We start from the raw sequence: 27,639 nt of genomic DNA on the forward strand, positions 1-27,639 counted from the left end.
GTTAGAGACCCAAACTTGCACCAATACATTTACTCTCCCTTGCCATCCCCATGTGGGTAGTTATCACCCACAAATTGCAAGAAATAAATGATAAAAGCCATGTTAACAAAATCTAATTGTTAGTAACAATTTAAAGGTGCTACATAAACGATCGATTTGCTTGGACCGCATTCGTCGAAGAGAGTACCGGAAAATAATTGTTATCGATTACGCTTAAAGTTTCGTCCATTTAATTTGAAAGCGCGGAGAAGCACGGATATCCCAACACAAAAAATGAAATTGTTTGCTGCATTTTTGCTAGTGGCTTTTATAGCTCACTCAAAAGGTAAAAATTAATTAAAAACAAGAAAAACAAAAGAAAATGATAACCTTTGCGAATTTCCAAACAAAAATTCTAAGGACTAAATATTGGTTCAAATACAATATTAATTAGCTTTGGCAAAATGGTTAAAAAGTGAAATGGATAGATGAAACAATGTATTGTGAATATAAATAAAACTTTTGTTTTTAAGAGTTGAAAAACAAATATCCTTTTGTATTCAATAAATAATATTTTCAAATTTTTAACTTAAATTGAATTTAAATGCAAAAACCAAACCCATAATAATTAATCTTATTTCCTAAAGTTGGTTGAATATCTTTTGAAAATTAAAAAAAAAAACACTTTGGAACTGTGAACTACTTTTCAACCAGTAACTCGTTTTTTTCACTTATATATGTATCGGTATGAAATAAAAAACTATATAAAGTTCCAATACGAACTATTATATTAAAAATTTAGTTTTTAATTGTGAAAAGTTCAAAATGTTGCAAAGTTCAAAATAGAAAGTAACAGTAATTGAATCTCATAAATAATGTCTTATAAACAAAATATTTTGTCTAAAAACGTAAAAGAACAGATGATTGTGAAAAATGTGACCCGTTTTTTTTTTGGAAAAAAAGTGTTTTCGTGCTTTTAAATTTTTTATTAGGAAATTATTTTTTTCAATAATTTGTCAAAAATTGTCAAAAAATGAAAAAGAAAATAGAAACAGTACTGCGAAATCTTTTGTATCATATCAGATTGATTCCCAATTCTTATTCTTATTCTTGCGCTTTGTTTGTTAGTTTGAAATGCCGTTAAAAATAGGGTACTAAATTTTTTGGATATCTGAAGCGGGGGCGGAACCCTCTCCCTTACCCCAAATTTCAAAAACCCCTGATCTCGGAGATGCATGCACCGATTTAAGCAAAATTTTGTATGCCACCTTATGGTACCCCAAAAACACAAAATCGGTGTAACATTTTTGGGTCAAATAACCTGGGGACGCCCTATCTCAAAACCCACCCGGGCGGACATGTTTAGTAATTGGGACAATTTGGGTATCAAATGAAAGGTATTTAAGAGTAGAATACGAATTTGGTATACAAATTTCACTTAATTTAATTTTCGGGGGGTCCCCTACCCCCAAAACAAGCCCCAAGGGGCACTTTCACTGCTTTGGACAATATGGGTATCAAATGAATGATTTTTAAGAGTAGAGTACGAACTTGGCATTAAAATGTTACCCTAAGTGTCGGGGGATCCCCCAACCCCAAAAACACTACCCAACAGGACACTTCTACCGCTTTGAGCAATATGGATATCAAATGAAAGGTATTTTAAAGTAGAATACAAATCTGAAACTAAAAATTATTTTTTTGTGTCTGAGGCGCCCCAAAACCCCCCAGCAGGATAAATTTAGTAATTCCGACAATATGTATATCAAATTAAAGCTATTTAAAGGTAGAGTTCAATGTTGATGTAAAAATTTATTCCTTGGTATCTGAGGCGCCTCCCCACCCCCCAAAACCCCTCAACAGGACATATTTACCGATTAGGACAATATGGGTATCAAAGGAAAGATATTTGGAAGCTGAGTACACATCTGTTCAAAGAATTTAGTCCGAGATGTCTACGGGGCCTCCCCAACCTCAAAACGGGCATTTGGTCTTTGGATTTAACGACGAATTTGGTATGCAGAATTAGGACAGAGTCTGGGACGGGTCCACCCACTAAATACCCTTCAATAGGACGTGTAGTTCGATCGGAAATATATAATATATAAAATATTGGTATAAGCATTCAAGTATCTGGGACAGGACGGTAGATCGCGACAATAAAAGACTCAAATAAATTGTCGTTTGGTTCATAGCGTCGGGGGGAGCGAACCTCTCCACCCAATAAATGCAACGCAAAACTACTGTCATGTAGGATGATCGAGAACATATTGTACTCAAATGAAAGGACGTGTCAGAGGGCAATCCCCCTCCTCTATCCTAACGAGAAAGGAAAGGAATTAAAAATAATATATGAATAATGTGAAATAATATATTAAGGCCGATCAGGATAGAATAGGACAGAAATAAAAGGTCTTTGGTGGTAGAGTACACTTTTTACCCTCACATTGAGATGGACACAGGAGGACCTGCGGATTTTTAAGAATGTGGTATCCCAAGTGGTCGCTTTGAAATATGAATTTGGATGTAGATAATCGATACAAAAAAATTTATAAGAGTGAATTTAAACAAAACCCATAGCCCTGAATATTTTGATAGCCTTCAAAATTCTTGACATTGTGGGCCTCAAACAAAACCGTTCTCTAACACAATGCTGATATTACTTCAGGGTCCGTCTCTGAACTTAATTCAAACCGGTCATGATTGCCTACTATGGTGATAAATAGTAGGTATTTGATGGTAGAAAACGAATTTGATATCCAATTTTGGGGCCAAATGTTTGGGGGTCGTCTCACCCCATAAACTCCCCTAAACCAATGGCAAATGGGGCTCAAATTAAACAAATTTCAGTGTAGAGCACGATGCTGATATTGGGTGGGTGGCCGCCACCCCTGCATTTCCCTCAAACTGGATATATTTGTGGGTTATGGCAAAAAGGGACTTATATCTGTTTCATGGCCAAGTGTTTGAGGGACGCTTCACATCATAAACTCCCCCTAAGCCACACATATGTACCGACTATAGCAATATGTAGCTACAATGTGGTTTTTGAGAGTGGAGTATGAATCTGATATCCACTTTCGGCTCAAAAAGTTAGGCCACTCCAAATCCAAGGGAATGATGTAGATCTAACATCCAAACTTTAATGGGCGAAAACTCGCCATACCCTAGTTTCAAAAACGCCAGATCTCGTAGATGGGTGAGGCGATTTAAGCGAAATTTAGTTTGTTTATAATAACTTAAGTACAGAAATTTGTATCCTTATTTAGGGTGGGATATCTATGGGGCCGCCCCACCTCCATTTGAGACCAGAGCACGAATCTGATATATGGGGATACGTCTCACCACCAAAAACACTCCCATACCGGACATATTTACCGACCATAGCAATATAAGGCTCCAATGAAAGGTATTTGGAGGAGAAGAGCACCAATACAATATCCACATTGGAGCGAAATATCTGAAAGGCCATATTCAATCTATTGAGATAGTTGTTACTTAGTCTTTTTATTTAATTTTTAATTCTTCCTATGCCCAAATCGTTGTGAATACAGTTATTATTCACGAAACAGGGAGCGTTAGTTATCAATCTAAGAATTTTTGACCGGTACCTTTGCAAAATTTGGAAAATTGGAATTGCTAGCGGTACCCATAACTCAATGCCTTATGACCACACTGGCTTTAAAACTGTTTTGTAGAGAATAACTTTGTTCTCAATACTAAGCTGCGATTTAGGCTCAATGAACCAGTATATCTTTTTAGTTTTTATATCCACCTTCTTTCTTTTCGATTAAATATGCTCCTTCCAGGTGAGTCCCTTATCTAAGGCCAAGATATTTTACGCTATCCAATTTAGGAATTAATTCACCACTTAATTGTTTTAAACGAGAATGTAACGTTTGTCGATTTATTGGCGTTCACTTGTATATTCCACGTTTTAAGCCAGTCTTGAATGCAGTTAAATTGTTTTTGCACTATTGTTGCCATCTGCACACGCAGCTACTGTAACATCATCGTTAGCAGGTATATCAGACGTGTATAACGTATACAGCAATGGTCCAATGACACTCTCCTGTGGTACTCCAGAATTGATATTGCCTACTTCCGATTCTTTGCTATTAATAGCTACATAAAAACTTCTCTGGCTTAAAGAATTCCGACGGAGACAAAATAATAGAAATTGTTTTTGAACCGATTCTATCAAATCAGAATGAATATTGTAGTACGGATCCCATACCACTGAACCATACTCGAAATTACTTCTGACTAACGGCGTATATAAGTTTTTCCTCACAGAGAAATCGTTAAGTTCTTTACTCCAGCGTTTCACGAAGCCAAGAGCACTACGTGCTTTGTTTACAACCATTGTGATTTGTTGACAGAAGTTTAAGCGTTGGTCTAGAAGAAACCCAAGATCTTTAAAGCTATAGACTACTTCAAGTTGATTGGAACCCAAAAAGTAGAGGTTATTCTTGAAAATGTTATGTGTTTGCATTTGGAAATATTAAGTTCCATAAAGTTCTGGATGCACCATTCGTAAAGAATATCAAGGCCATACTGAAGATAACACTGTTCATCAGTCTCTCGTTGATCTGAAGATCTTTACATCATCTGCATACATCAAAATATTTGAGTGCTTTAAAGTAATAGGGAGATCGTTTATGAACAAAAAAAAACATCACAGGGCCAAGATGACTACCCTGTGGAACATCTGAAGAGACAACAATTGATTTCGAAACTGCAGTACCAAATTTAACTCTTTGAGTACGTCCAATCAGATATGATCTGATCCACTTTAGGAAAGATGGACTGAAACCAATAAGGTCTATTTTTCTTAACAGAAAGTTGTGGTTTACTTTATCAAATGCTTTACTAAAATCGGTATATATAGTATCCGTTTGGTAGGGTTCGCTAAAGCCATCGTTGACCAAACAAGTAAATTGTAAAATATTTGTTATCGTCGATTTCGATTTCCGGAACCCATGTTGGTAGGGAGACAATATAGAAGAGACTTGATGTGAAATAGTGTCAGTCAGAATTTTCTCTAATAGCTTCGTAATAGCATTCAAAATTGAAATGACCCTGTAATTAGAAACCTCATTGGGATATCCGGCTTAAAATAACGGTCTTATATAAGATTGCTTTCACAATTCCGAAAGATATCCATGCTTTAATAAATTGTTGAAAAGTGTACAAAGGGGATACGAAAGTTCGAGAGCGCAATGCTGTAAAATGTTCGATGGAATTCCATCTGGATCGGGATTAAAAGTTATCTTCAGTGACCTTAAATTTTCAAGTACTACGTTTTCGCCAATCCCAGACAGGTCTATAAAGGCTGAATTGTTGATTGTGTATGGATATGTTCCACATAAATCATAATAATTATCTGAGTAAGTAGTGCTAAAAAAGTCAGCAAAGGTGTAGGCAATGCCTGGATCGTTATCAGCTACTTTAGCTTTATATCTAAGAAATTCGGTAAACTATTACAACGGCGCTTTGAATTCACAATTTCGTATAAGGATTTAGGATTTGATTTCAATCGATTTCTAATTTTATTCAAATAACTACCATATGCCAATTTGTTTTCTAGCTAAAGAATACATCGAAAAGTCAGACATTGACCCTAAGCGTTTAAATCTTTTATATAATCTAATCTTCTTGTTCTTTAGCCCAGAAAGATTGATTGTATTCCATGGAGGACCAGATGCGTTTCAAAAAGTAGTTTTAGGGACAGATTGAGAATTAAAGTATAATCGATAGATCGATTTAGATCTGAAAATTTCATTCCAATCAACAGATGAGAGTAGTGTGTTCAGTTTGATGTAATCAGTTTTAGCAAAGCAGTACACTTTTTCAATTGCAACATCTCTTTTAACTTTAAGAGTGGGATAGGGTATAAGTAATTTGAGTGTCGGATGATGTCTATCCTCAGGACTTACAACCGGATCATTAGATTATTAACGAAAACAAAATCGAGTAACTTAGAAAATGAATTGTTTATGTAATTAATTTGAAAAATACCAAAATTTTAAAATATGCCGATGCATTCATTAGAAATGCCATTTGGTATCACGGGTGTTAAATCATTTGATTCGGACGAATGAATCCAGTCAATTTGAGGAAGATTAAAATCACCAAGAGCAATCAATGTGTCTCTTGGTTGAGATGAGTGAAATGCTGATTGGATTGCAGATACGTGTTTTAAATAAATATCCTCACATGAAGAGGGTGGGACGTAAGGACATGAAATAAATATTGAAACATTTTTCAAAAATATCTTTAAGGCTACAAATTCAATATCCAAGGAAGATTTCACTACTATTTCTTCAGAAGGAAATTCAGTGGAGACCACTATTAGCAAACCACCGCCAGAATTTTTCCAAAAAAAATTTTCATACATACTGCAACTGATACTAAACCTGGGAGGGAAGTACACATAATATATAGTTATGCTGCTATCATTTTCTAATAAAAGCTTTATTCCCGCGGCCTGAAGAAATTTTTCAGACACTGCATCAAGAGTTTCATATTTTAAACCAAGAGTTTCATATTTACCCATCAGGGCGATTTGATATGTTGGAATCATAGCCTTTTATGTGCAGAAAAGACCTTGATGTCAAATGCGCTTCAGAGACCAAGAATATGTCGATGTTATTCAAATTTAAAAATGTTTCCGTCTCATCCAATTGATTGGACATGCCTTTAGCATTCCATTCTGCAATTATAATATCTATTGTAATTGCATAATCTTGACATCAACATTGACATCATATTTATTAAAGTATTTGTCAACTCTATTTGTTTTTGCATTATTACTTCAATTTTCTGAAGCAAACTATTTTCATCTCCTCTTAGAGCCTGAGAATAAGACATTGGATTGTGTTGATTTGTCCTTGTAAAGTTTTGAGCATACAGCGGTCAAAAAAAGTATTCATTATTAGCAAAATTGATAATAAATTCACTTATTTTGGGTAATTGAAGAAAATTTAAAGTAAACAAATAATGCAGTTTTATGCAATAGTTTATTTTTCGTAATATGTTTTAAAATAAATTCAAAAAATAAATTTAATTAGCGCAAAAAATGCAATTTTATATAATAACACCAAAAACAGAACAAAAAAAGTATTCATCATTGATGTGCTATCATCAAAGTCAAATTCAAATATTATTTGGGAATCCCCCTTTTCTGTTTTATTTAGTAAAGGAGGCTTTGCCCTTGACAGCAAATATTTAATTTCATTGAAAATATAGTTTTTGTCAAAATGGGTCGTAAGCAAAACGAGGTTTCTGATGAGGTAAAAGTTTTGATAATAAAACACCACAGGAATGGTTTAACTCAAAAAACTATCAGTGAAATATTAAATAGACCACGATCTACTATACAATCCATCATCAGAAAGTGGACAGAAACGAAAACTGTTGACAATAAACCAAGATCTGGTCGACCAAAAGCACTTTCAGTTGGAGATGTGCGTTGGCTAGTGCGGCAAGTTCAGAAAACTCCGAAGACAAATGCGACCATTCTTCGTAAAAACACTATGGAATATTTAGGGAAGGAAGTTACTACACAAACAATTCGAAATACACTCAAAAGGCATAGTTACAGAGGAAGAACTGCACGTAAGAAGCCCTTTATAAATAAAATAAACCGAGTGAAAAGGCTAAACTTCGCAAAAATGTATGTAAAACAGCCCGAATCATTTTGGAAAACAGTCATTTTTGCAGACGAGAGCAAGTTTAATCTTTTTGGGTGCGATGGAAAGGTCATAGTGTACAGAAAACCAAATACAGAGCTTGAAGAACGAAACACAGTTGCTACTGTAAAACATGGTGGAGGTGGTTTAATGGTTTGGGGGTGTATGGCGGCTTCAGGAGCGGGAAATCTTGAAATTATTAATGGAGTAATGGATCATAAGTATTACATTGACATTTTAAAGAGGAATTTAAAAGATAGTGCTGTAAAACTTGGGCTTGGTAATAACTTTCAATATTATCAAGATAATAACCCCAAACATTCTGCTTTAAATACCAAGATGTGGATGCTGTATAACTGTCCCAAAGTCATTAAAACTCCTCCTCAAAGTCCCGACTTGAACCCAATTGAACATCTTTGGGAACATCTCGAACGCAAATTGAGAACGTGCAATTTTTCGAGCAAGAGTCAAATGCAACAGGTGATATTGGAGGAATGGACTAATATAGACCAAAATATAACCGCTAAATTAGTCCAATCGATGTCAAACCGTTTAAAAGAAGTTATAAGACGCGGTGGTCGAATAACAAAGTATTAATTTTTTTAAATTATGTTATTTATTTTTTTGTTTTTTTGCAATGATGAATACTTTTTTTGTTTAATTTTTTGTGTTCAGCTGTAAAATGGCCCTTTTTGTTCCAATAAATACTATTTTTTTCTTTAAAAACAATGAAATTGTGTACATATATATCACACAAGCACTACTGCATCATTAGTTTAATATGTTTTTATTCCAATTGTCTTTTGTAGACTTATTAAAAAAAAAAACATTGAATGATGAACATTTATAAGTTCATTTTTAGCTCTTGAAGTTCTTCTATTTGGGAAATTTTGATAATATTTACAGCTTTTATAGGATAGATATATGGTTTTCGTTACAATGGACGCATTTTGGGGGCGGTGTAGGTATCTTATTGCATTCTGTTGATGAATGATCAAGAGCACATTTGACACATATGTATGGTTTTCGGCAATAAGTTATTGCGTGCCCAAATTCCCTACATCGGAAGCATTGCACAATATCATCATATTTTCTTGGAGATTCAATAGTAACTATGGTGTTTTCAATCGATCGGATGCTATACATGTCATTATTATTTGGCCCTGGATCAATATCTACATTAAACATTGGTAGGGGCATTTTTTGATATGCGGCTGACATTATTTCTCACACGTCGTTCTTAAAGTCCACGTGACAGTAAATTGGCCTTAATATCAGATAAATCTGTGGAGTGATGCAGTCCTTAAATAACAACTCTATATGCACACTCAGGTTTCAGCTGAAATTTATGATAACTTTTTCCCTCAGATTGAAAAAGCGTGATAACCTTACGATAACTTTCTACATTTTTCATACTAAGTTTGACCTGACCATATTTTAAAGATTTATAATTAAATTCAGTCAATTCAATACATTTACTTATCTAAGAAGTCATTTTATCAATTTTATCAACATGGGGAATGAATATTGATGGAGGTTTAGGCTGAACGTCTGCAGTGCTGGTAACATTAACACCGCTGTCGTTGTTGGCATTATTGGCTGATGTATCGATTTGATACTCCAGGTTCTTCATTGTGGATGCTGTATAACTGTCCCAAAGTCATTAAAACTCCTCCTCAAAGTCCCGACTTGAACCCAATTGAACATCTTTGGGAACATCTCGAACGCAAATTGAGAACGTGCAATTTTTCGAGCAAGAGTCAAATGCAACAGGTGATATTGGAGGAATGGACTAATATAGACCAAAATATAACCGCTAAATTAGTCCAATCGATGTCAAACCGTTTAAAAGAAGTTATAAGACGCGGTGGTCGAATAACAAAGTATTAATTTTTTTAAATTATGTTATTTATTTTTTTGTTTTTTTGCAATGATGAATACTTTTTTTGTTTAATTTTTTGTGTTCAGCTGTAAAATGGCCCTTTTTGTTCCAATAAATACTATTTTTTTCTTTAAAAACAATGAAATTGTGTACATATATATCACACAAGCACTACTGCATCATTAGTTTAATATGTTTTTATTCCAATTGTCTTTTGTAGACTTATTAAAAAAAAAACATTGAATGATGAACATTTATAAGTTCATTTTTAGCTCTTGAAGTTCTTCTATTTGGGAAATTTTGATAATATTTACAGCTTTTATAGGATAGATATATGGTTTTCGTTACAATGGACGCATTTTGGGGGCGGTGTAGGTATCTTATTGCATTCTGTTGATGAATGATCAAGAGCACATTTGACACATATGTATGGTTTTCGGCAATAAGTTATTGCGTGCCCAAATTCCCTACATCGGAAGCATTGCACAATATCATCATATTTTCTTGGAGATTCAATAGTAACTATGGTGTTTTCAATCGATCGGATGCTATACATGTCTTTATTATTTGGCCCTGGATCAACATCTACATTAAACATTGGTAGGGGCATTTTTTGATATGCGGATGACATTATTTCTCACACGTCGTTCTTAATGTCCACGTGACAGTAAATTGGCCTTAATATCAGATAAATCTGTGGAGTGATGCAGTCCTTAAATAACAACTCTATATGCACACTCAGGTTTCAGCTGAAATTTATGATAACTTTTTCCCTCAGATTGAAAAAGCGTGATAAACTTACGATAACTTTCTACATTTTTCATACTAAGTTTGACCTGACCATATTTTAAAGATTTATAATTAAATTCAGTCAATTCAATACATTTACTTATCTAAAAAGTCATTTTATCAATTTTATCAACATGGGGAATGAATATTGATGGAGGTTTAGGCTGAACGTCTGCAGTGCTGGTAGCATTAACACCGCTGTCGTTGTTGGCATTATTGGCTGATGTATCGATTTGATACTCCAGGTTCTTCATTGTGGTGAGGCCGCTTCTGTTGAAATATATATTTGGTGATGCAGAATTTCTTCTCTTCTTGATCGGCACTTTCTGCCAATCAGATTCAGCTTCACTACTCTCAGGGAGGTTCGGGGCTTCTGTTGTGGTCGAGACGAATGTGCATAAGCAAAGTGCATCAATCGTGCACACAATTGATGCACTCACTTGATTTCGTTGACTGTTGTTAATGCAATTGTTTTTGCTTAGAAAACAGTTTTAAAAGAAAGATTTTTCAGGGAAATTTTATTGTTTTTCCGAAGAAAACAAACGAAAAATATGACTTTTTTGAACTCCCCACAGTACGCCTTTATATTTGCGCAACTAGACGACAGCTGAACTGGCTAATTCAATTTTAAAATTCCTCTCCGAAATACTCGGCATTACATACCTCTTAGACTAACTTTAGTGAGATCTAATTACGGATTAAACAATCCGTTACGCTTTTTGTGTGATGTGTATAACAAATTGTATCGATCCTATTCATTTAATAAAAAATCATATCCTTTGTCTTTAGTTTGTTGTAGAATTTGCCAGAGATGACTGTTCATCTTATTGTTCTTTCATTGTTGTGTAATATCTATGTTGCTTTAGATGTTGATCTAACTATAGTGTTCAACTGGCTGTGAAATTTCTATAGTATTGCCCTAAGAAACCCTCCACAGTTCGGACTATGGGGTGTACGCATCTCACGCGTCGGCAGGGGCGGATGAACGAACGTTTAGCTATCTTATGTTACCTTTAAAATGGGTCGCATTTTTCAAGTTCATTAAAAGATTTTTTATAGGCGGAGACTAAAAACTTCAATTGTGCATAGAGGAAAGAAATTTTGAATATCAGGCAGGCTTTCCAAAAAAGTATAGTAGCACTACATTGGTGCCATATATAATGTTTGAATTATAAAGAGCTACAAAAAAGTTTTTTATAAAAAAAAAAATACATAACATTCCAAAAAATCATGAATATTTATTTGAATCGATAGTACAGTCCATATAATTTAAGTTTAAAGATTATTTCATGCAAATGTTGACCCTGACTGCGCCTCAAGAGGTCCATCCGCTTAGTTCAATTTTGGCATACTCTTTGCGACATCACTTGAAGCGGGCTGGTCTGTATAGACATGAGCTTTAACATATCCCCACAAAAAATTGTCTAAAGGTGTTAAATCGCACGATCTAGACGACCAATTAACTGCTCCCGAACGTGAAATAAAATGATCAGCGAACTCGCCTCTCAATAAGTCCAGTTCTGCATTTTGGGTAAAAACAAAGTTGGACCACATCCCATGGTTACTCACTCCATTCACAGTTACGTTACAATTCGCATAATTATTGAAGAAGTACGGTCCAATGATGCCACCAGCCCATAAACCGGATCAAACTGTGATTTTTTCTGAATGCATTGGTAGCCCTTGCAATGCTTCTGGCTGATCTTCGCTCCAAAATCGACAATTCTGCTTATTTACATACCCATTGAGCCAAAAATGAGCTTCATCGCTGAATGGAAGAAACGCGCCATGAACTTTCTTAACAAAGCACACGCATTTTGGTACTAAAATCAATCATTTGCAAGCGTTTTTCGTTTGAAAGACTATGTATAGTTGAATTATGTGCGTAAGCTGCTTAAACAAGTGTTTCCAAGAAGATAATAGATAAAAAATCACCCTTTATAGGCACACACACATGCAGGTACGCAACAAAGGCCTGCACAAAACCATTAATTGGTGACTGTTTTTGCTGAAGTCGTGAACACTGAACCCACATGATCAGCGTAGCGGTTTTGAGCTTTTTCCACCAAATTCGGTAGGATTTATTTTCAATTTAAAGTGTTTGGTCGATTGGATGGACCATTTCGATTTTGGTATATAATTAACGAAATATTTAGCGAATTTTTATACTCACAGCCATAGGATTTATTTTTATTTATTTATTGTGTCATTCTGTTTGCAATACAACGAAATTTCCATTTCCTGCCCTACAAACTAAATATATATTCTTGATCGTCGTAATATTCCAAGACGATGTCCGCGTGTCTGTCCGTCCGTTTGTTGTAATCACGCTACAGCAGCCTTCAAAAAGTGAGATATTTAGCTGAAATTTGGGACAGACGCATATTTTCTTCCAAACGCAGGCTAGTTTCTTGAATGGAACGATGTGCCAATTTAGTGTCATAAGCCCATAACATATTTTCCCATGAACATTCCATTAAGGAACTGGGAATACTTCTCTCATACAAATGAGTGCAGTCCAACTCAAGTTTTCGCTCAGTGATATGGAGCCTCCTTTTTTAAGCCGAATCCGAACGGCGTGCCGCTTAGCGACACCACTCGTTAGAGAAGTTTAAACATGGCTATGAACATCCGAAAAAAGATTTCAGCGGAGGTTAAATACAAATGAAAATTTTGCCCATGAGCATTCCCATAAGGAACACGGTCAAACTTCTAACATGTCAATGAGTGCAGTCCGATTAAAGTTTAAGCTCAATGCCCTTATCGTTGAGCATCCTTTTTAGTCGAGTCCGAACGGCGTGCCGGAGTGCGACACCTCTTTGGAGAGAAGTTTTACATGGTATAGTACCTAACAAATGTTGCCAGCATTAGGAGGGGAAAACCACCGCTGAAAATTCTTTCTCATGGTCTCGCCAGTATTCGAACCCAGGCGTTCAGCGTCATAGGCGGACATGGTAACCTCTGCGCTACGGTGGCGTCCAGCGAAGGTTATTCCCTTACAAATGTAGGCAGCATTAATAAGGGGATAACCAACGCTGAACATATTTCTCATGGTCAAGCCAGGGTTTGAACCCAGGCGTTCCGCGTCATAGGCGGAAACGCTTACTTCAGCTCCACGACCCCCATGTCCGAGTAAGGTCGATGTCGGATTAAATTTCAACACATATGGTGTTTTGTATTACAACCTAAGTATGTTGTATTAGACCCTAATAAGGCTGTGGACACATAAAAGCCTCTGTTATTACCCGTAATTGACAAAATGTTTAGAATAGTGAGTAGTTATGGTTCTCTCAGCATCAGTACCCGTTAAAGACCAATAACCCGGAAATTAAAAAAAAAAAAAAATTTTGTTTACAAATGTTAACAAAATTTGGATAAAATGTGAATATCTAAAATTTTGGTCGGATGAGAGGGAATTTCGTAGGTTTTTTGAACAATTTTGGGCGGAAAAATATTTTCGTTGTGGCCACGCTGTACATGAGTAGTATTTCAGGCTACTGAAGAGCGAGACACTGAAGATAGAGTAAAACGAACAAGTTGCCGTTGAGTAGATACTTTTGTGTGAGGGAGTATTTTTATCTTGAATTCATCACCGCTACAGTGAGATATGAGAAATTACTCGATGTATATGATAGCGTCTCACCGTCATTTTCAAAATATGAACTGATCGCACAAATCGTTTGCAAACTGTTTGTTTTCTCATATAAAAACCGGTAGGAAAAGGCAAAAGTTGGGCGGTGCCGATTTTATATCATACACCTACACTTTAGGTACAAAGTGGGAGCTATATCTAGTTCTGAACCAATTTTGGTAGACCTCCGAGGATTTTTTCAGGTGGGTTAATAAACAATCCCTATCAAATTTTTGGGGACCGCCCCAATCCTAAAACACCCTAAAATAGGTGTATTGGACGGGCATGACAATATGGGACTCAAATGAAAGATATTCGGGAGTAGATAACGAATATAGTGAGTAAGAAGGAATAGGCTTTATATCGGAAGGGGGCAGACCCTCCCGCGTTACCCCAAAAACATCATACAAAATCAAAAGTTGACCGATAAGGACAATACGAATATCAAATGAAAGGTATTGAAGAGTAAAATACGAATATGGTATTAAAAATTGGTTCCGAGTACCCAGGAAGTCGCCCTAACCTCAAAAACTTCAAAAAGCAGACATATTGAACGTTAATGAGGGGGTTAATGATAGGTATTCGGGATTAGATTACAAGTCTGCCACACAAAATCACCCACCCTCCAAAAACTCCCCAAATTGACATATGACCGACCCATCATGACTATATTAGACTCGGACCGATTTTCATAAAATTTTCACAGATTATGTAGGTTTTTCTGGAAGAAAACATAGGCTATATAATTTGTAGATATCGGATGGTGATGGACCCTCCCCCTTATCCCAAAAACGCCACCCAAAACCAAAAGTGGACTGAAAGGGACAATATGGGTATCAAATGAAAGGTATAGGAAACTAGAAAACGAATATCGTATTAAACTTTGGGTCCAAGTACCCAGCGGGCTGCCACAACCGCTAAACAGAGATATTCGACGCTCCTATCAATGAAAAGTATTCGGCACTAAATTACATATATGGCATAAAATATTAGGTCCAAGTAATGGGAGTTCGCCCCACCCCCAAATACCCACAAATGGGCATAACAGCCGACCATGGCTAAATGGGATTCAAATGAAAGATATTTGGGAGTACATTTGCGTTCAAGTCTAGGTGGCGCTTTTCCTCCTAAAAATACGTCGAATAGGTTAATTGACCCAATATGAAAGATATTTGAGATTAGAAAACGATTTTGATATCCAATTTTGTAGCCAAGTGTTAGGGGGTTAACCCTAAGTCACCCCGTGAACTGAATTTCATTTCCGACTATAAGAATGTGGAGCTGAAATCAATGGTATTTGGGAGTAAAGAACAAATTTGATATCTATTTTCAGGGCAAGGAGCCGGTGGCCAATCCAGCCGCTAAACACATTCCAAACGGTTCATTACTACCAACCATGGCAATATGGGGCTCAAATTAGAGGGATTTGGGAGTCGAGCACGAATTTCATATCTATATTTGTGTCGAAACGTCTCCCCTAAAAAGCACTTCTCATTCACCTAATTTTCAAAAATTCCAGATCTCGGAGATTGGTAATGTAATTCGTTCTAAACTTTTTTACACTCTCACAGTCACCAAGAACAAAACTTGGTGCTGCCCAAAACCCGTCAAATGGATATATAGACCAATCACGACAATATAGAGCCATGTGTTTGGGGAGCCGCCCCATCCTAAAATACCTTCCTATTATATAAAAGCTATTTGTGGTGGAAATTCATTTATTTTCGGAAAATTGAAATTAATTTTCGGAACAAGAACCTGGGTCAACCCCACCCTCAACACACAACTTATGAACCGATCATGCCGTTATGGGTCTGAAAGTTTTAAAATTAGAGCACGAATCTTATATTTACATTAATGTCACCAAGTGGTCACCCGAAATACCCACTAAAACGGAAATAAAGGGTGATTTTTTTGAGGTTAGGATTTTCATGCATTAGTATTTGACAGATCACGTGGGATTTCAGACATGGTGTCAAAGAGAAAGATGCTCAGTATGCTTTAACATTTCATCATGAATAGACTTACTAACGAGCAACGCTTGCAAATCATTGAATTTTATTACCAAAATCAGTGTTCGGTTCGAAATTTTGACAAATTTTGTTCAGCGATGAGGCTCATTTCTGGTTGAATGGCTACGTAAATAAGCAAAATTGCCGCATTTGGAGTGAAGAGCAACCAGAAGCCGTTCAAGAACTGCCCATGCATCCCGAAAAATGCACTGTTTGGTGTGGTTTGTACGCTGGTGGAATCATTGGACCGTATTTTTTCAAAGATGCTGTTGGACGCAACGTTACGGTGAATGAACACATTTCGAACCGAACACTGATTTTGGTAATAAAATTCAATGATTTGCAAGCGTTGCTCGTTAGTAAGTCTATTCATGATGAAATGTCAAAGCATACTGAGCATCTTTCTCTTTGACACCATGTCTGAAATCCCACGTGATCTGTCAAATACTAATGCATGAAAATCCTAACCTCAAAAAAATCACCCTTTATTTACCACTGGGGTAGTATAGGACTCAAAAGAAACGCATTTGGAAGTAAAATAAAAATTTGCCCCGGAAACGAGCTAGGACAAAACTCAAGTTGAGTTAACCAATGATAAGGGACCTTTTCTATTGCCGAGTCCGAACGACATGCCGCAGTGCGACACCTCTTAGTGGAGAATTTTTTACATGACCATGCATGGCATGGTACTTTGCAAATATCGCCAGCATTAAGAGAGGATAGCCACCGTTTTAACCGTTCAGCGTCATAGCCGGACATAGGCTACAGTGGCACGAATTTGATATCCATATTCAGGGCGAAGTATCCACACCCCAAAAAGATATTAGAGAGTTAAATAAGGCGCAGCGGAGCGGGGACGGTTCGGCTAGTTCTCAATGATTAGTGTGTCTTTAAACCACAGATTAATGGTTTTGCGTAGGCCTTTGTTTGGTACGCAAGAAAAAAAGTAAATTCTCCCCACACTATTGTTTTAGTCTGCTTAACATACATACTCACCAAAAATATTCTCCAACAGTTTAGTTCTCCCCACACAATTGCTCCAATATCCAAAACGCAGTTCCTTTTTTCTTGTTATTGTTTTCTAAGCACTAGCGACGCAGCGCGCCATCAAATATTCGTAGTCAGTAAGAAGACGAACAGCTCTGCCTAGCAACACACAGCATACATACATTATAACGGTTTGCTGCATCTTAAGACACATCATTTGTTTTGTTGCGATTTGGGAATACATACTTATTCTTTGAGGCTTCCCCAAACATTTGCTTATTTTGATTTTCCGTGTGACCAAACGTTGTCAAACACACACACACACACTTTCTTATTTGCAAGTGGGCATTATTGTAAGAATTTTGTCTTAATTGTAGAAACCCATTTACCACTTCTTTTTTTGTCCAACAACATCAAACCCGCGACGCGACAACTCACTTGTTGGCTTTTTTCTATAACTACACACACACGTACATACGTAAGGAAAATAAAATTCCCCACACACTTTTGTTCCAACTGCACAACGCAGTTTTGTTATTTTTTCGCGGCGCGTACATCAAATTTTAGTCGAAGGTAAAAGACGAACAGCTCTGCCGGCATACAACACATACACAACAAGACACACATCGTTTTCTTTGCTGTCTGCTTAACGATTTGGGAATAATTCTTCTTCTACACTTCCCCTTACATTTGTTTATTTCGATTTTTCGCGTAAACAAAAGTGGTTCAAACACAAACACTTTCTTATTTGTAAGTGGGATTCTTGCATTAATGCAAAATTTTGCTTGAATATTAGCTTTTATCATTTTGACTTTGTCAAACAACATTAAACCCCGACGCGACTGACTTCACACTTGTTGGCTTTGACTTTTTCTATAAACACACACACACGCACTTGTACGCAAAAAATTGCGGAAATCTTTAAAAACGCAACAAAACTTGCATACAAAACCCACAAAAAAGATTTCTATGAAAATTAAATAATGTATTTAACACTTTTATTAATTTTATATAACGATTATCCGAGCCCTTAAGCTTATCCGCTAAACGCAACTTCCGAATATTTATTTTACTCCGCACGCACCGATCACTTAAAGAAAACTAAACAAATTTGGCCGAGCAAAAGCAAATTTCTTTGCTAAGGACAACAACATAACAGAAGGATGTTGTTGTAATAAAGGGCATATACAAAGTATGCGCTATTGCCCTACAACACAAACAATTGTTTTGACAAAGCATGAGAGTGAAGAGCAAAGAAGAGAACAGATCAAGAGATAATCTTGCTCTTTGGTTTTGCAATGTTTGTTGAACGATGTGAGTGCATTAGTGGGGGATAAGTGGGGTTGTCCTGGGGAAACTCTTTCAATGTTTTTAATTTTAAGAGAATTTTTTTATGTTCGAAGATTAAAAGAGAATGTTAATTGTGAAGAAGACAATTATGTTTGTCAGATGTATTGGTGATTAAATGGTGGATTGTTCGAATTTTATGCTACTAGCACTCGTATCCTTATTTTTCAAAACACTGTATCTGACAGATGGATGGGTGCACCAATTTAAGCGAACTATTGTCCGCCCTACCCCCTTAAAAACCCCAAATGACCTGATAAGGGCCATATGGTGCTTAAATAAAAGGTCTTTGAGAGTTGATTACGAATCTATTACATACTTGGCTTGCTGCACCCCTCAAAAACCTCTTAACAGAGCATGATTACCGATTGGGACAATATGGTTATCAATTAAAAGGTGCTTGGAAGTAGAGTAGGAATTTGATATCAATGTTAGACACCAAGAATTTGGGGGGCCGCCACAAGGTTACTTCATATTGTAATTTATTTTAAATTTTAGTTGTTTGGCCTTTACATTTATGTTTTTTTTTTATCAAAATTTTATGATAAGAAATTATCGTCTCCGCTAACTTCTATACATTGTCTGTAACATTTGGTCCATTAGCCAACACCGTTTTCATGGCTCTCATCATTTTGGGTATCAAATCGATATGCTTATCAACACATTGTCCTACGCAATGTTCAAATCTTTTGCCATACTCGGAAATGTCAGATACCTGAGTACTGCTGGGAATTTGGCAGTGAATGTCGTTATTGCAATTCTTTAACAAAAAAAATATAAAAAAGGAAGTATTTAAAAACAACAAAAAATTTTATAAATTTTGTTGTCATTGACAAACCTCTAAGCAATTACGCAAGCGTCCTTGAAACATTCCCAATTCATGCTGCATGTAATCTTGAGCCTTTAGTAATGGTTCCGAACATTCTTCTATGCAATGTTGAACATGGTCCATACTGGGTTGACGGTTATAATCATCACAACAGTGGGCCGCACAGACATGCATATTGGATTGCATTTTCCTTAGATGTGTTCTGTATACCTCATGAATTAAATCTATTATGGCCTTATCCAATCGACGGTGGTGATTCATTTTATTGAGTAAAATTACGAAATAAGAAAATTAAAAAAAAAATAAATGCCAAAATTAGTTTGACAAGTTTTAATTGAAATGTCAAACAAACCTTTTGTTTGTTTGACATTTCAATTTATTTATTTTTTTTATACCCACCACCATAAGATTGGGGTATACTAATCAGCCAACACGCAGGGGTTGTCCTCTATAAATGAGTGCATTGCGTTGGCGAATGGAAATAAGGATCTGGAGGGGTGGAGGAAAGACTTTTGTCATAAATCTCTGGATGTCATAGTGGGTGGGAAAAACATTAGCCGAAAGTCGATTCACATACAAACGGTTGGGGCGAAATAAGAATTATCTCTATAATGCCGGTCCCGTGCGCTGGTCAATCAATTATTAACGGATATGAGTTACTGAACTGTCTAGTATCTCTTACAAACATCCTTACATCAGGAATAATATGACGAATATCAGACGAACACACACCAAGTACCGATAGAACTGCGCCAAACAACCCATTTTGAGACGATGTTCCAGGGGGCAATAGAGTTAGATATCATACTGTCCCCAATCAACACCATCGTTCTCCTCTGTACACGCTCCTGATGCTCCAGGGATGATTTTGAAGTTCCAGCCCATACATATGAGTTGTACTCAATATTCGGCCTTATAAAAGTGGTATAATTGTTTAGATGATACGAATAAGTAATTCTTGCACCCAGGATTCACTAATAGAAGGTTAGGTCACATGCAAAAACACAAAGTGGATAGGCCCCATAAACATCATTAAGGATGTCAAATCTGACGATTGAAAATGTCATCATATAGGAGAAAACGTAAACAAAGAATGAATGTAAAAAGAGAACAAGTTGACATCCTCAATGCCAAGTACTGCCAAATATTAAAAAAAAAGTATATCGGCTGATCGCTTGGCTTAACCTTATTCAGTGAATCCTGTCTTGCACCGTTTAACGAAGCCTAAGAACTTGAATGTTTCTTTCGACACTTCAAATACATGTTTAGCCCAATGGACATCACTTTGTATTTTCATGCCCAAAACATCAAGAGCTTCTGATTGCTCAACATCGATATCGTTGATAGACAAAGATAATCGTAATAGGTCAGCGAAGCGTTTGGGTTACAACAAACAGCATTGAGTCTTCCGTGCATAAAAATCTACTCTGTTTATTCGAACCCATTCAGAAATGGCCAGCAAATCCCGACAGAGTGTTACGTCCATAATCCGCCTCCTATATTCAATCTCTCGAAGACTCGGCCTATGGTCGGAGTATGGACTACGAATGACAGAGATTACTATCATCCGCAAGTGATTAGATCAGATTCGATGTCACACTCAGCAGATCGAAAGCAAATATTGTCCATGAACATTTCACTAAGGAACAGGGGCAAACTTCTCACATTTCAATGAGTGCAGTCCGATTCAAGTTTAAGCTCAATGATAACCTTGAAGCGAGCGGAGCGTATCGCAATTGGCGGGTAATTTACAGGGTTGTTGGCCTCACCTTGGGTATTGCCTGAACGTTCGCAAACTCCCATAGCCTTCGCAACCTGAAGGCTAGAGTGAAAAGATTGCGTAAATGACGAGCGAGCGTCGAAGAACACTTGTATAAAACAAGTGACGATAGGCCATCCGGGCCCGGTAATTGAGTATTTGTGCAAAATTTCAATCGGCTAGCTTTACTCCTTCGAAAGTTAGCGTGCTTTCGACATACAGACGGACGTACGGACATGGCTAGATCGACTTTAAATGTCATATAGATCAAGAATATATATACTTTATGGGGTCTTAGATGAATATTTCGAGGAGTTAGAAACAGAATGACGAAATTAGTATACCCCCTTCCTATGGTGGAGGGTATAAAAAAGGTCAAGTGTATTCATCCGTTGAACCTACACACACGGAATGTGTTAGAATGATTTCACTGCCCGAAAAATGCTCCAAAATTCTCGTTATGGAATCAGAAAGATCGTCGATATAATGTAATCTTGAGTATCCTTTTTTAACTCTTTGAAAAAATTATTTTCTTTTCCCATTACTTCTTCGCACTGCACTTTTTGGCATTATAAAATTCCAATAAGAAAAAATGTGTAAAATAAGTGTTTCAAGAAAAACAATATTCATATTTTATTAAAGGCGGTTAAACATGCACGACCTAATCACAGAGTTGCCAGCTTTGTGTTTGATATTCATATTGTGCCGATCGGTCCACTTTTGATTTTGGGACCGATCGGCACAATATGAATATCAATATCAAACTTCCAATATCAAACTATAAAGTCTAGGTTTCCTTCCAGACAAACAATCTGTGAAAATTTCGAGGTAATCGGTTCAGCCGTCTTTGAGTCTATACGGAACAAGCAAACACACCGTCGATTTGGCTCAAATTTTGCACATAGTGTTCTGTTAAGACATCTAATAACTGTGTCAATTACGGTTCAACTTTGCTCGTTTTTTCTCGTTGTATATAAGATTTCTTTGGCAACACTGGTGCCACTTCAGTGTTCAGTGACAATATGAGACCTCATCACTTTATTTATTATCTTTACATTACAATCAATTGATCATTTTGATAAAGAGTAGATAAAATTAAAACTAAATACTTCACTTATTGTTTGAAGCATTCGCATAACGTGTTGCAAAATATAACAACTGAGGGAATTTGGTAAGAAATGTACACTTTTTCCTATTATGACTTGAGAGAACCTTGGAAACCGCATTAAGAGCGACAATATATATATATATATATAACAATACTTGTGTAAAATAATGCAATCTTTTTTATTTCTTTTTTTTCTTGTATATCTCGACATAAAAAACAATTGTAGTTGCCTTGGCTGATGACGTTCTCCGGTGTTATAGTTGTGATGGGGATGATTGTGACGATGCCGATAACTGGGAAATTGAAACTTGCTATTCAGGTAATGATGATGACGTAACAACCACAATTAGTGCAACTTAACACGCCATTTACCTCTGTTACAGCAACAACCGAAAATCCAGAAACAACAACAACAGATACAACAACAACGGAAACAACAACAGATACAACAAATACCGGAACAATTACAACAACAGTGGAAACTACAACAGATGTTGCATCAACTACAGATACAACAACTACTGAACCAAGTCCAACAACGACTACTGGGATGACAACAACTGTGACAATAGATACAACAACATTGCCAACTGATACAACAACAGTACCAACAGATACAACAACAGTGCCAACAGATACAACAACAGTGCCAACAGATACAACAGCAGTGCCAACAGATACAACAACAGTGCCGACAACAGTGCCAACAGACACAACAGCAGTGCCAACAGACACAACAGCAGTGCCAACAGATACAACAACAGTGCCAACAGATACAACAACAGTGCCAACAGATACAACAGCAGTGCCAACAGATACAACAACAGTGCCAACAGATACAACAGCAGTGCCAACAGATACAACAACAGTGCCAACAGATACAACAGCAGTGCCAACAGATACAACAACAGTGCCAACAGCAGTGCCCACAGATACAACAGCTGTGCCAACAGATACAACAGCAGTGCCAACAGATACAACAGCAGTGCCAACAGATACAACAGCAGTGCCAACAGATACAACAACAGTGCCAACAGATACAACAGCAGTGCCAACAGATACAACAACAGTGCCAACAGATACAACAGCAGTACCCACAGATACAACAGCAGCGCCAACAGATACAACAGCAGTGCCAACAGATACAACAGCAGTGCCAACAGATACCACAGCAGTGCCAACAGACACAACAGCAGTGCCAACAGATACAACAGCAGTGCCAACAGATACAACAGCAGGGCCAACAGAAACGGCGCTTTTCAATACTAAAAAAATCGTTAAAAAACGATCAGCCTCAGAAGTTCTTTTAAGACATTATCGTGGTCGTAGCCGACGTGCAACTGGTCCAGATGGCACCGGCTACGCTTGCTACACCATAGAATACAAAGGTGAGTTAAAACCAAAAACAAAAAACGGTGGTAAAGAAAAATTTTGAAAATTTTCCAAGACAATTTGGTTATGTTCGTGTGTCTGTCCGTCTGTCGTTGAGTTGAAATACTTACTTCAAAGAAGACCACTGCATTTGCCACCATCCCCACTCTTAGCCATTGCGGATACTTCCAACGAGCTCTTTGTCGGTTTTAGTACATTCTGCTGACTGGAAGGTAGGGCTGGTCCTTTCCAGAGTACTTCAAAGCATGGCGTGCTTTTCGATATTCAGCGTTTTAGCTGTGTTATGCTCTTTGGGAAATCAGATTCTCTTTTCAACTTCTGTAGAAGTGGTTGGAATGTCAGTTCGCAGTTTCGCCCAATTGCGCTGCTGGTGCATACTCCTAAGTCCTCTTCGTAGTGCCCCGTATTGCTTTCTGCGTCCTTTTGTAAGCTTAGCAAAGCCTTCGCTCACCGCTGCTGACATCCCGCCAACCTTATCTTCCAATCCTGCGATGATTTTTTCATTGACACTGTCGCTGTCTGAGTCGGATTCGGAAACCACCACCTTTACTTAAAGGATAGGGACGAATGGAGCGTCCCTCTGGGTTATATGTTTCTTCGTGATTCGTTAGTCTGACGATTGGTTTTGAGCTTGAAGCATTATTTTCGACAACAGGTTCCAAGGTACCCACACCCGTTGGTGTGGGTTCGGACAAAATGCTACGGTCTAATGCCACCACCATTTCATTGTGGCTTTTAGATCTCCCCAACGACTGGAAACAGACTCATATCACCACCCGGCTGTTAGAAAATCCAAATGTAGCTATCCTTGGAAGACTTAAACATTTTTTGCCTAATATGTAGTACCTAATTCGAGATACCGATATTTTTTGAGGAGCGAAATCAAAAAACGTCCGCTCGTCTCAACGCAGGATTCACTGAATTAGGTTAAGCCAAGCGATCAGCCGACATACAATAGTTTTTTTTTTTTACTTTTTGGCAGTTCTGGGATGTCCACTTGTTCTCTTTTGTATTCTGATTTGTATAATAAAATCATTGAAATGAGTTGGGGTGAGATATATACTCTAAGCACTGTTGATCCACCGAATAGTTTCTTACAAGATAGTATTGTTCGTATATATAAATGCTACGGTACCCATTCGAAGTGGGAAAAATAGTTGGGACACGATTCCTTGATTTGGTTCTACCATCCTAGCAAAGAGACCTTGCCTCTTGAAAATAAAAACGTTTTAAGACGTCGGAGTTGCATGAGGAATTTCGTATTGCGAGAAACCGGGCGAATAAAGTAATAAACATATGGAAATTGGAATACTATTCATCGAAGTTTAATAACGCTTCAGAAGCTAGAAGCAAGTGAAAGGTTATTAAGGATATTGAACTTGGAAAATCTAAATTTTGTTTGACCTATCAGGATGATATAGACGAGCTTAATGAATCTTTTGCCACCATACGTACATTACCTGCAGACGCCTCTTTCAAATGTGGAAAGTTTTTGCTAGTTTTACATTGGTAAAGTCGAATGCTGTGGGCCTTGATGATATCGACTCCAGATTCATACGTGTAATACTTCCACACTTCTTTCTTATTTGACACACTTTTTTAACACAATTCTGTGTTTTAGTATTTATCCGACTGCTTGGAAACATGCGAAAACTATTCCCATCCTGAATTCTAACACTGAATTCCATCCCACTTCCATATTATGCTATCTCTCTAAGGTGTTCGAGAAAATCTTTCATAGACAAACATGGGATTATCTCAAAGTCGAATCTTTGCTGCCTGCAAGGCAGACTGGTTTACGTGGTCTGCAGGAAATGGGACAGCAGCAAACATTTCAGTTGTATATTAATACATACTTAGAGCTCTTCTGGGTCTACATTCTTTTCCTTCTAATCGTAAACTAATCATCGAATTCATTCTCTACCCTTATACACTTTTTATTTGCACTCCATATTGGTAAGATCAGTCTTCATATCCTCTTTAGGTTTTATGGGGGAAATGCGAAAATTATTCCTATTCCGAAGTCTAACACAGAATTCCAACCTACTTCCATATTATGTTATCTCTCTAAGGTGTTCGAGAAAATCTTTCATAGACAAACATGGGATTATCTCAAAGTTGAGTCTTTGCTGTCTGCAAAACAGACTGGTTTCCGTGGTCTGATGGAAATGGGACAGCAGCAAACATTTTCGGATATTTCAGTTGTATATAACATACTTTGAGTTCTTCTGGTTGTACATTGTTTGCCTTCCAATCGTAAACTAATCATCGAATTCTTTCTATACCCTTATACACCTTTTATTTGCACTCCATATTTTTAAGACCAGTCTACGAAAAGTATTACTATCCCGATATCTAACACTGAATTCCAACCTACTTTCATATTTTGTTATCTCTCTAAGGTGTTCGAGAAAATCTTACATAGACAAGTGTCGGATTATCTCAACGTCGAATCTTTGCTGTCTGAAAGGCAGAGTGGTTTCCGTGGTCTGCTGTAAAAGGGACAGCAGCAAACATTTTCGGCTATTTCAGTTGTATATTACATACTTTGAGTTCTTCTGTGTCTACATTTTCTTCCTCTTAATTGTTAACTAATCATCGAATTCGTTCTCTGCCCAAATACACCTTTTATTTGCACTCCATATTGGTAAGATCAGTCTAAAAATCCTCTTGATGTTTTATGGGGGAAATGCAAAAATTATTCCTATTCCAAAATCTAACACTGAATTCCAACCTACTTCCATATTATGTTGTCTCTCTAAGGTGTTCGAGAAAATCTCTTCGGGTTCTACATTCTTTTCCTCTTAATTGTAAACTAATCATCGAATTGGTTCTCTACCCTTATACACCTTTTATTTGCACTCCATATTGGTAAGTTCAGTCTACATATCCTCTTGATGTTCTATGGGCGAAATGCGAAAATTATTCCTATCCCGAAATCTAACACTGAATTCCATCCAACTTCCATATTATGTTATCTCTCTAAGGTGTTTGAGAAAATCATACATAGACAAATATGGGATTATCTTAAAGTCGAGCCTTTGCTGTCTGAAAGGCGGACTGGTTGCCGTTTTCTTCTGGAAATGGGACAGCAGCAAACATTTTCGACTATTTCAGTTGTATATTACATACTTTGAGATCTTTTGGGTCTACATTCTCTTCGTTCTATTCGTAAACTAATCATCGAATTTGCAATCCATATTGGTAAGATCAGTCTACATATCCTCTTGAAGTTTTATGGGGGAATCATCTCAGGCGCCTCGCTTTATATTTCAATTTCGAGTAGGTTCTTTGCTCTTAACTAATGTTAAAATGTTGTCTTCTTAATATTGGCGATTGTTATCTTAATATTGGCGATAAAAGGAAGTTCTTCAGAAATACAAGACTTTCCAGGAATTCACACCTGTTTGCTATTGATCGAACATTTCATTAAAGTCCCATACTTCGCTTCTTGGCCCCGAATGTGGAGCTCAGATACATACTCTTCTCTCGAAGACCTTTAATTTGAGTACCATAGTGTTCCTCTACTACTTGTCAACTTTTTTGTCCTTTTGGGATATTCACCTAGGTTATTTGACCCGTATTAATGGGTTACCATGAAAATTTCGTATAAAGCGGAGCACCCATTCCAAATATTTCCTTTAATCATATTTAATAATTGTATTATTGTACTTATCATTAACCGTTGTTTAAAATAATGAAAACAAAATTTTTAACAATCGTTTTAATCTATTCAACAGATAATGAATCATCTGATAACAAAATGAAGAAGGGTTGCGTTAAAATATCTGTGGATCAGACCGCCTGCGAAGCCATCAGCGATAACATCATGGGAGGTAATGCAATAATCGAAAATTGCCAAGTTTGTATGAGTGATAAATGCAATTCAAGTGCAACGCTACAATTCTCATTACTTACAATGGCCGTATTGTTACTCATGAGATTTTTTATATGATTATCATATATAATTTTCAGCTGATTTAATTGTTATATACATATATACTGATTCTTTGCCCAAATGTAAATAGTTTTAAAATGTATTATAACATATTGTTTGTGAAATATATTGTTCTGTATTTTAATCTATTTTTGTGAAATATAGTTTTTAAATAGGAATTAAGTGTTTCTTACGTTTTGGAAATGAAATGTAACAGTGCGGGAAGTTATAAATTGTCATTGGTAAGAAAAATGCTGTGTAGTTTGGAGGGTCCACCATATAATGGGGGTATA

General features: G+C 36.8%; 2 protein-coding genes across 2 annotated transcripts; one reads left to right on the forward strand and one right to left on the reverse strand.

Annotated features, from left to right (window-relative positions):
- The first annotated feature begins 128 nt into the window (after nt 1-128).
- On the forward strand, nt 129-27,416 carry LOC106088063 (zonadhesin). The gene is made up of 4 exons (XM_059366012.1): nt 129-325; nt 22,244-22,336; nt 22,401-23,405; nt 27,150-27,416. The coding sequence occupies exons 1-4, from the start codon at nt 274-276 to the stop codon at nt 27,362-27,364; spliced, it is 1,365 nt and encodes a 454-aa protein (XP_059221995.1). The 5' UTR covers nt 129-273; the 3' UTR covers nt 27,365-27,416.
- LOC106088067 (protein FAM136A-like) lies at nt 18,813-19,403 on the reverse strand. The gene is made up of 2 exons (XM_013253363.2): nt 19,160-19,403; nt 18,813-19,081 (listed from the first exon to the last, which is right to left on the reverse strand). Exons 1-2 carry the CDS (start codon nt 19,334-19,336, stop codon nt 18,893-18,895), a joined length of 366 nt encoding a protein of 121 aa, XP_013108817.2. The 5' UTR covers nt 19,337-19,403; the 3' UTR covers nt 18,813-18,892.
- Nucleotides 27,417-27,639: the final 223 nt, after the last annotated feature.

This window comes from Stomoxys calcitrans, chromosome 3, assembly GCF_963082655.1.
Source record: "Stomoxys calcitrans chromosome 3, idStoCalc2.1, whole genome shotgun sequence".
Lineage (NCBI taxonomy): Eukaryota > Metazoa > Arthropoda > Insecta > Diptera > Muscidae > Stomoxys > Stomoxys calcitrans.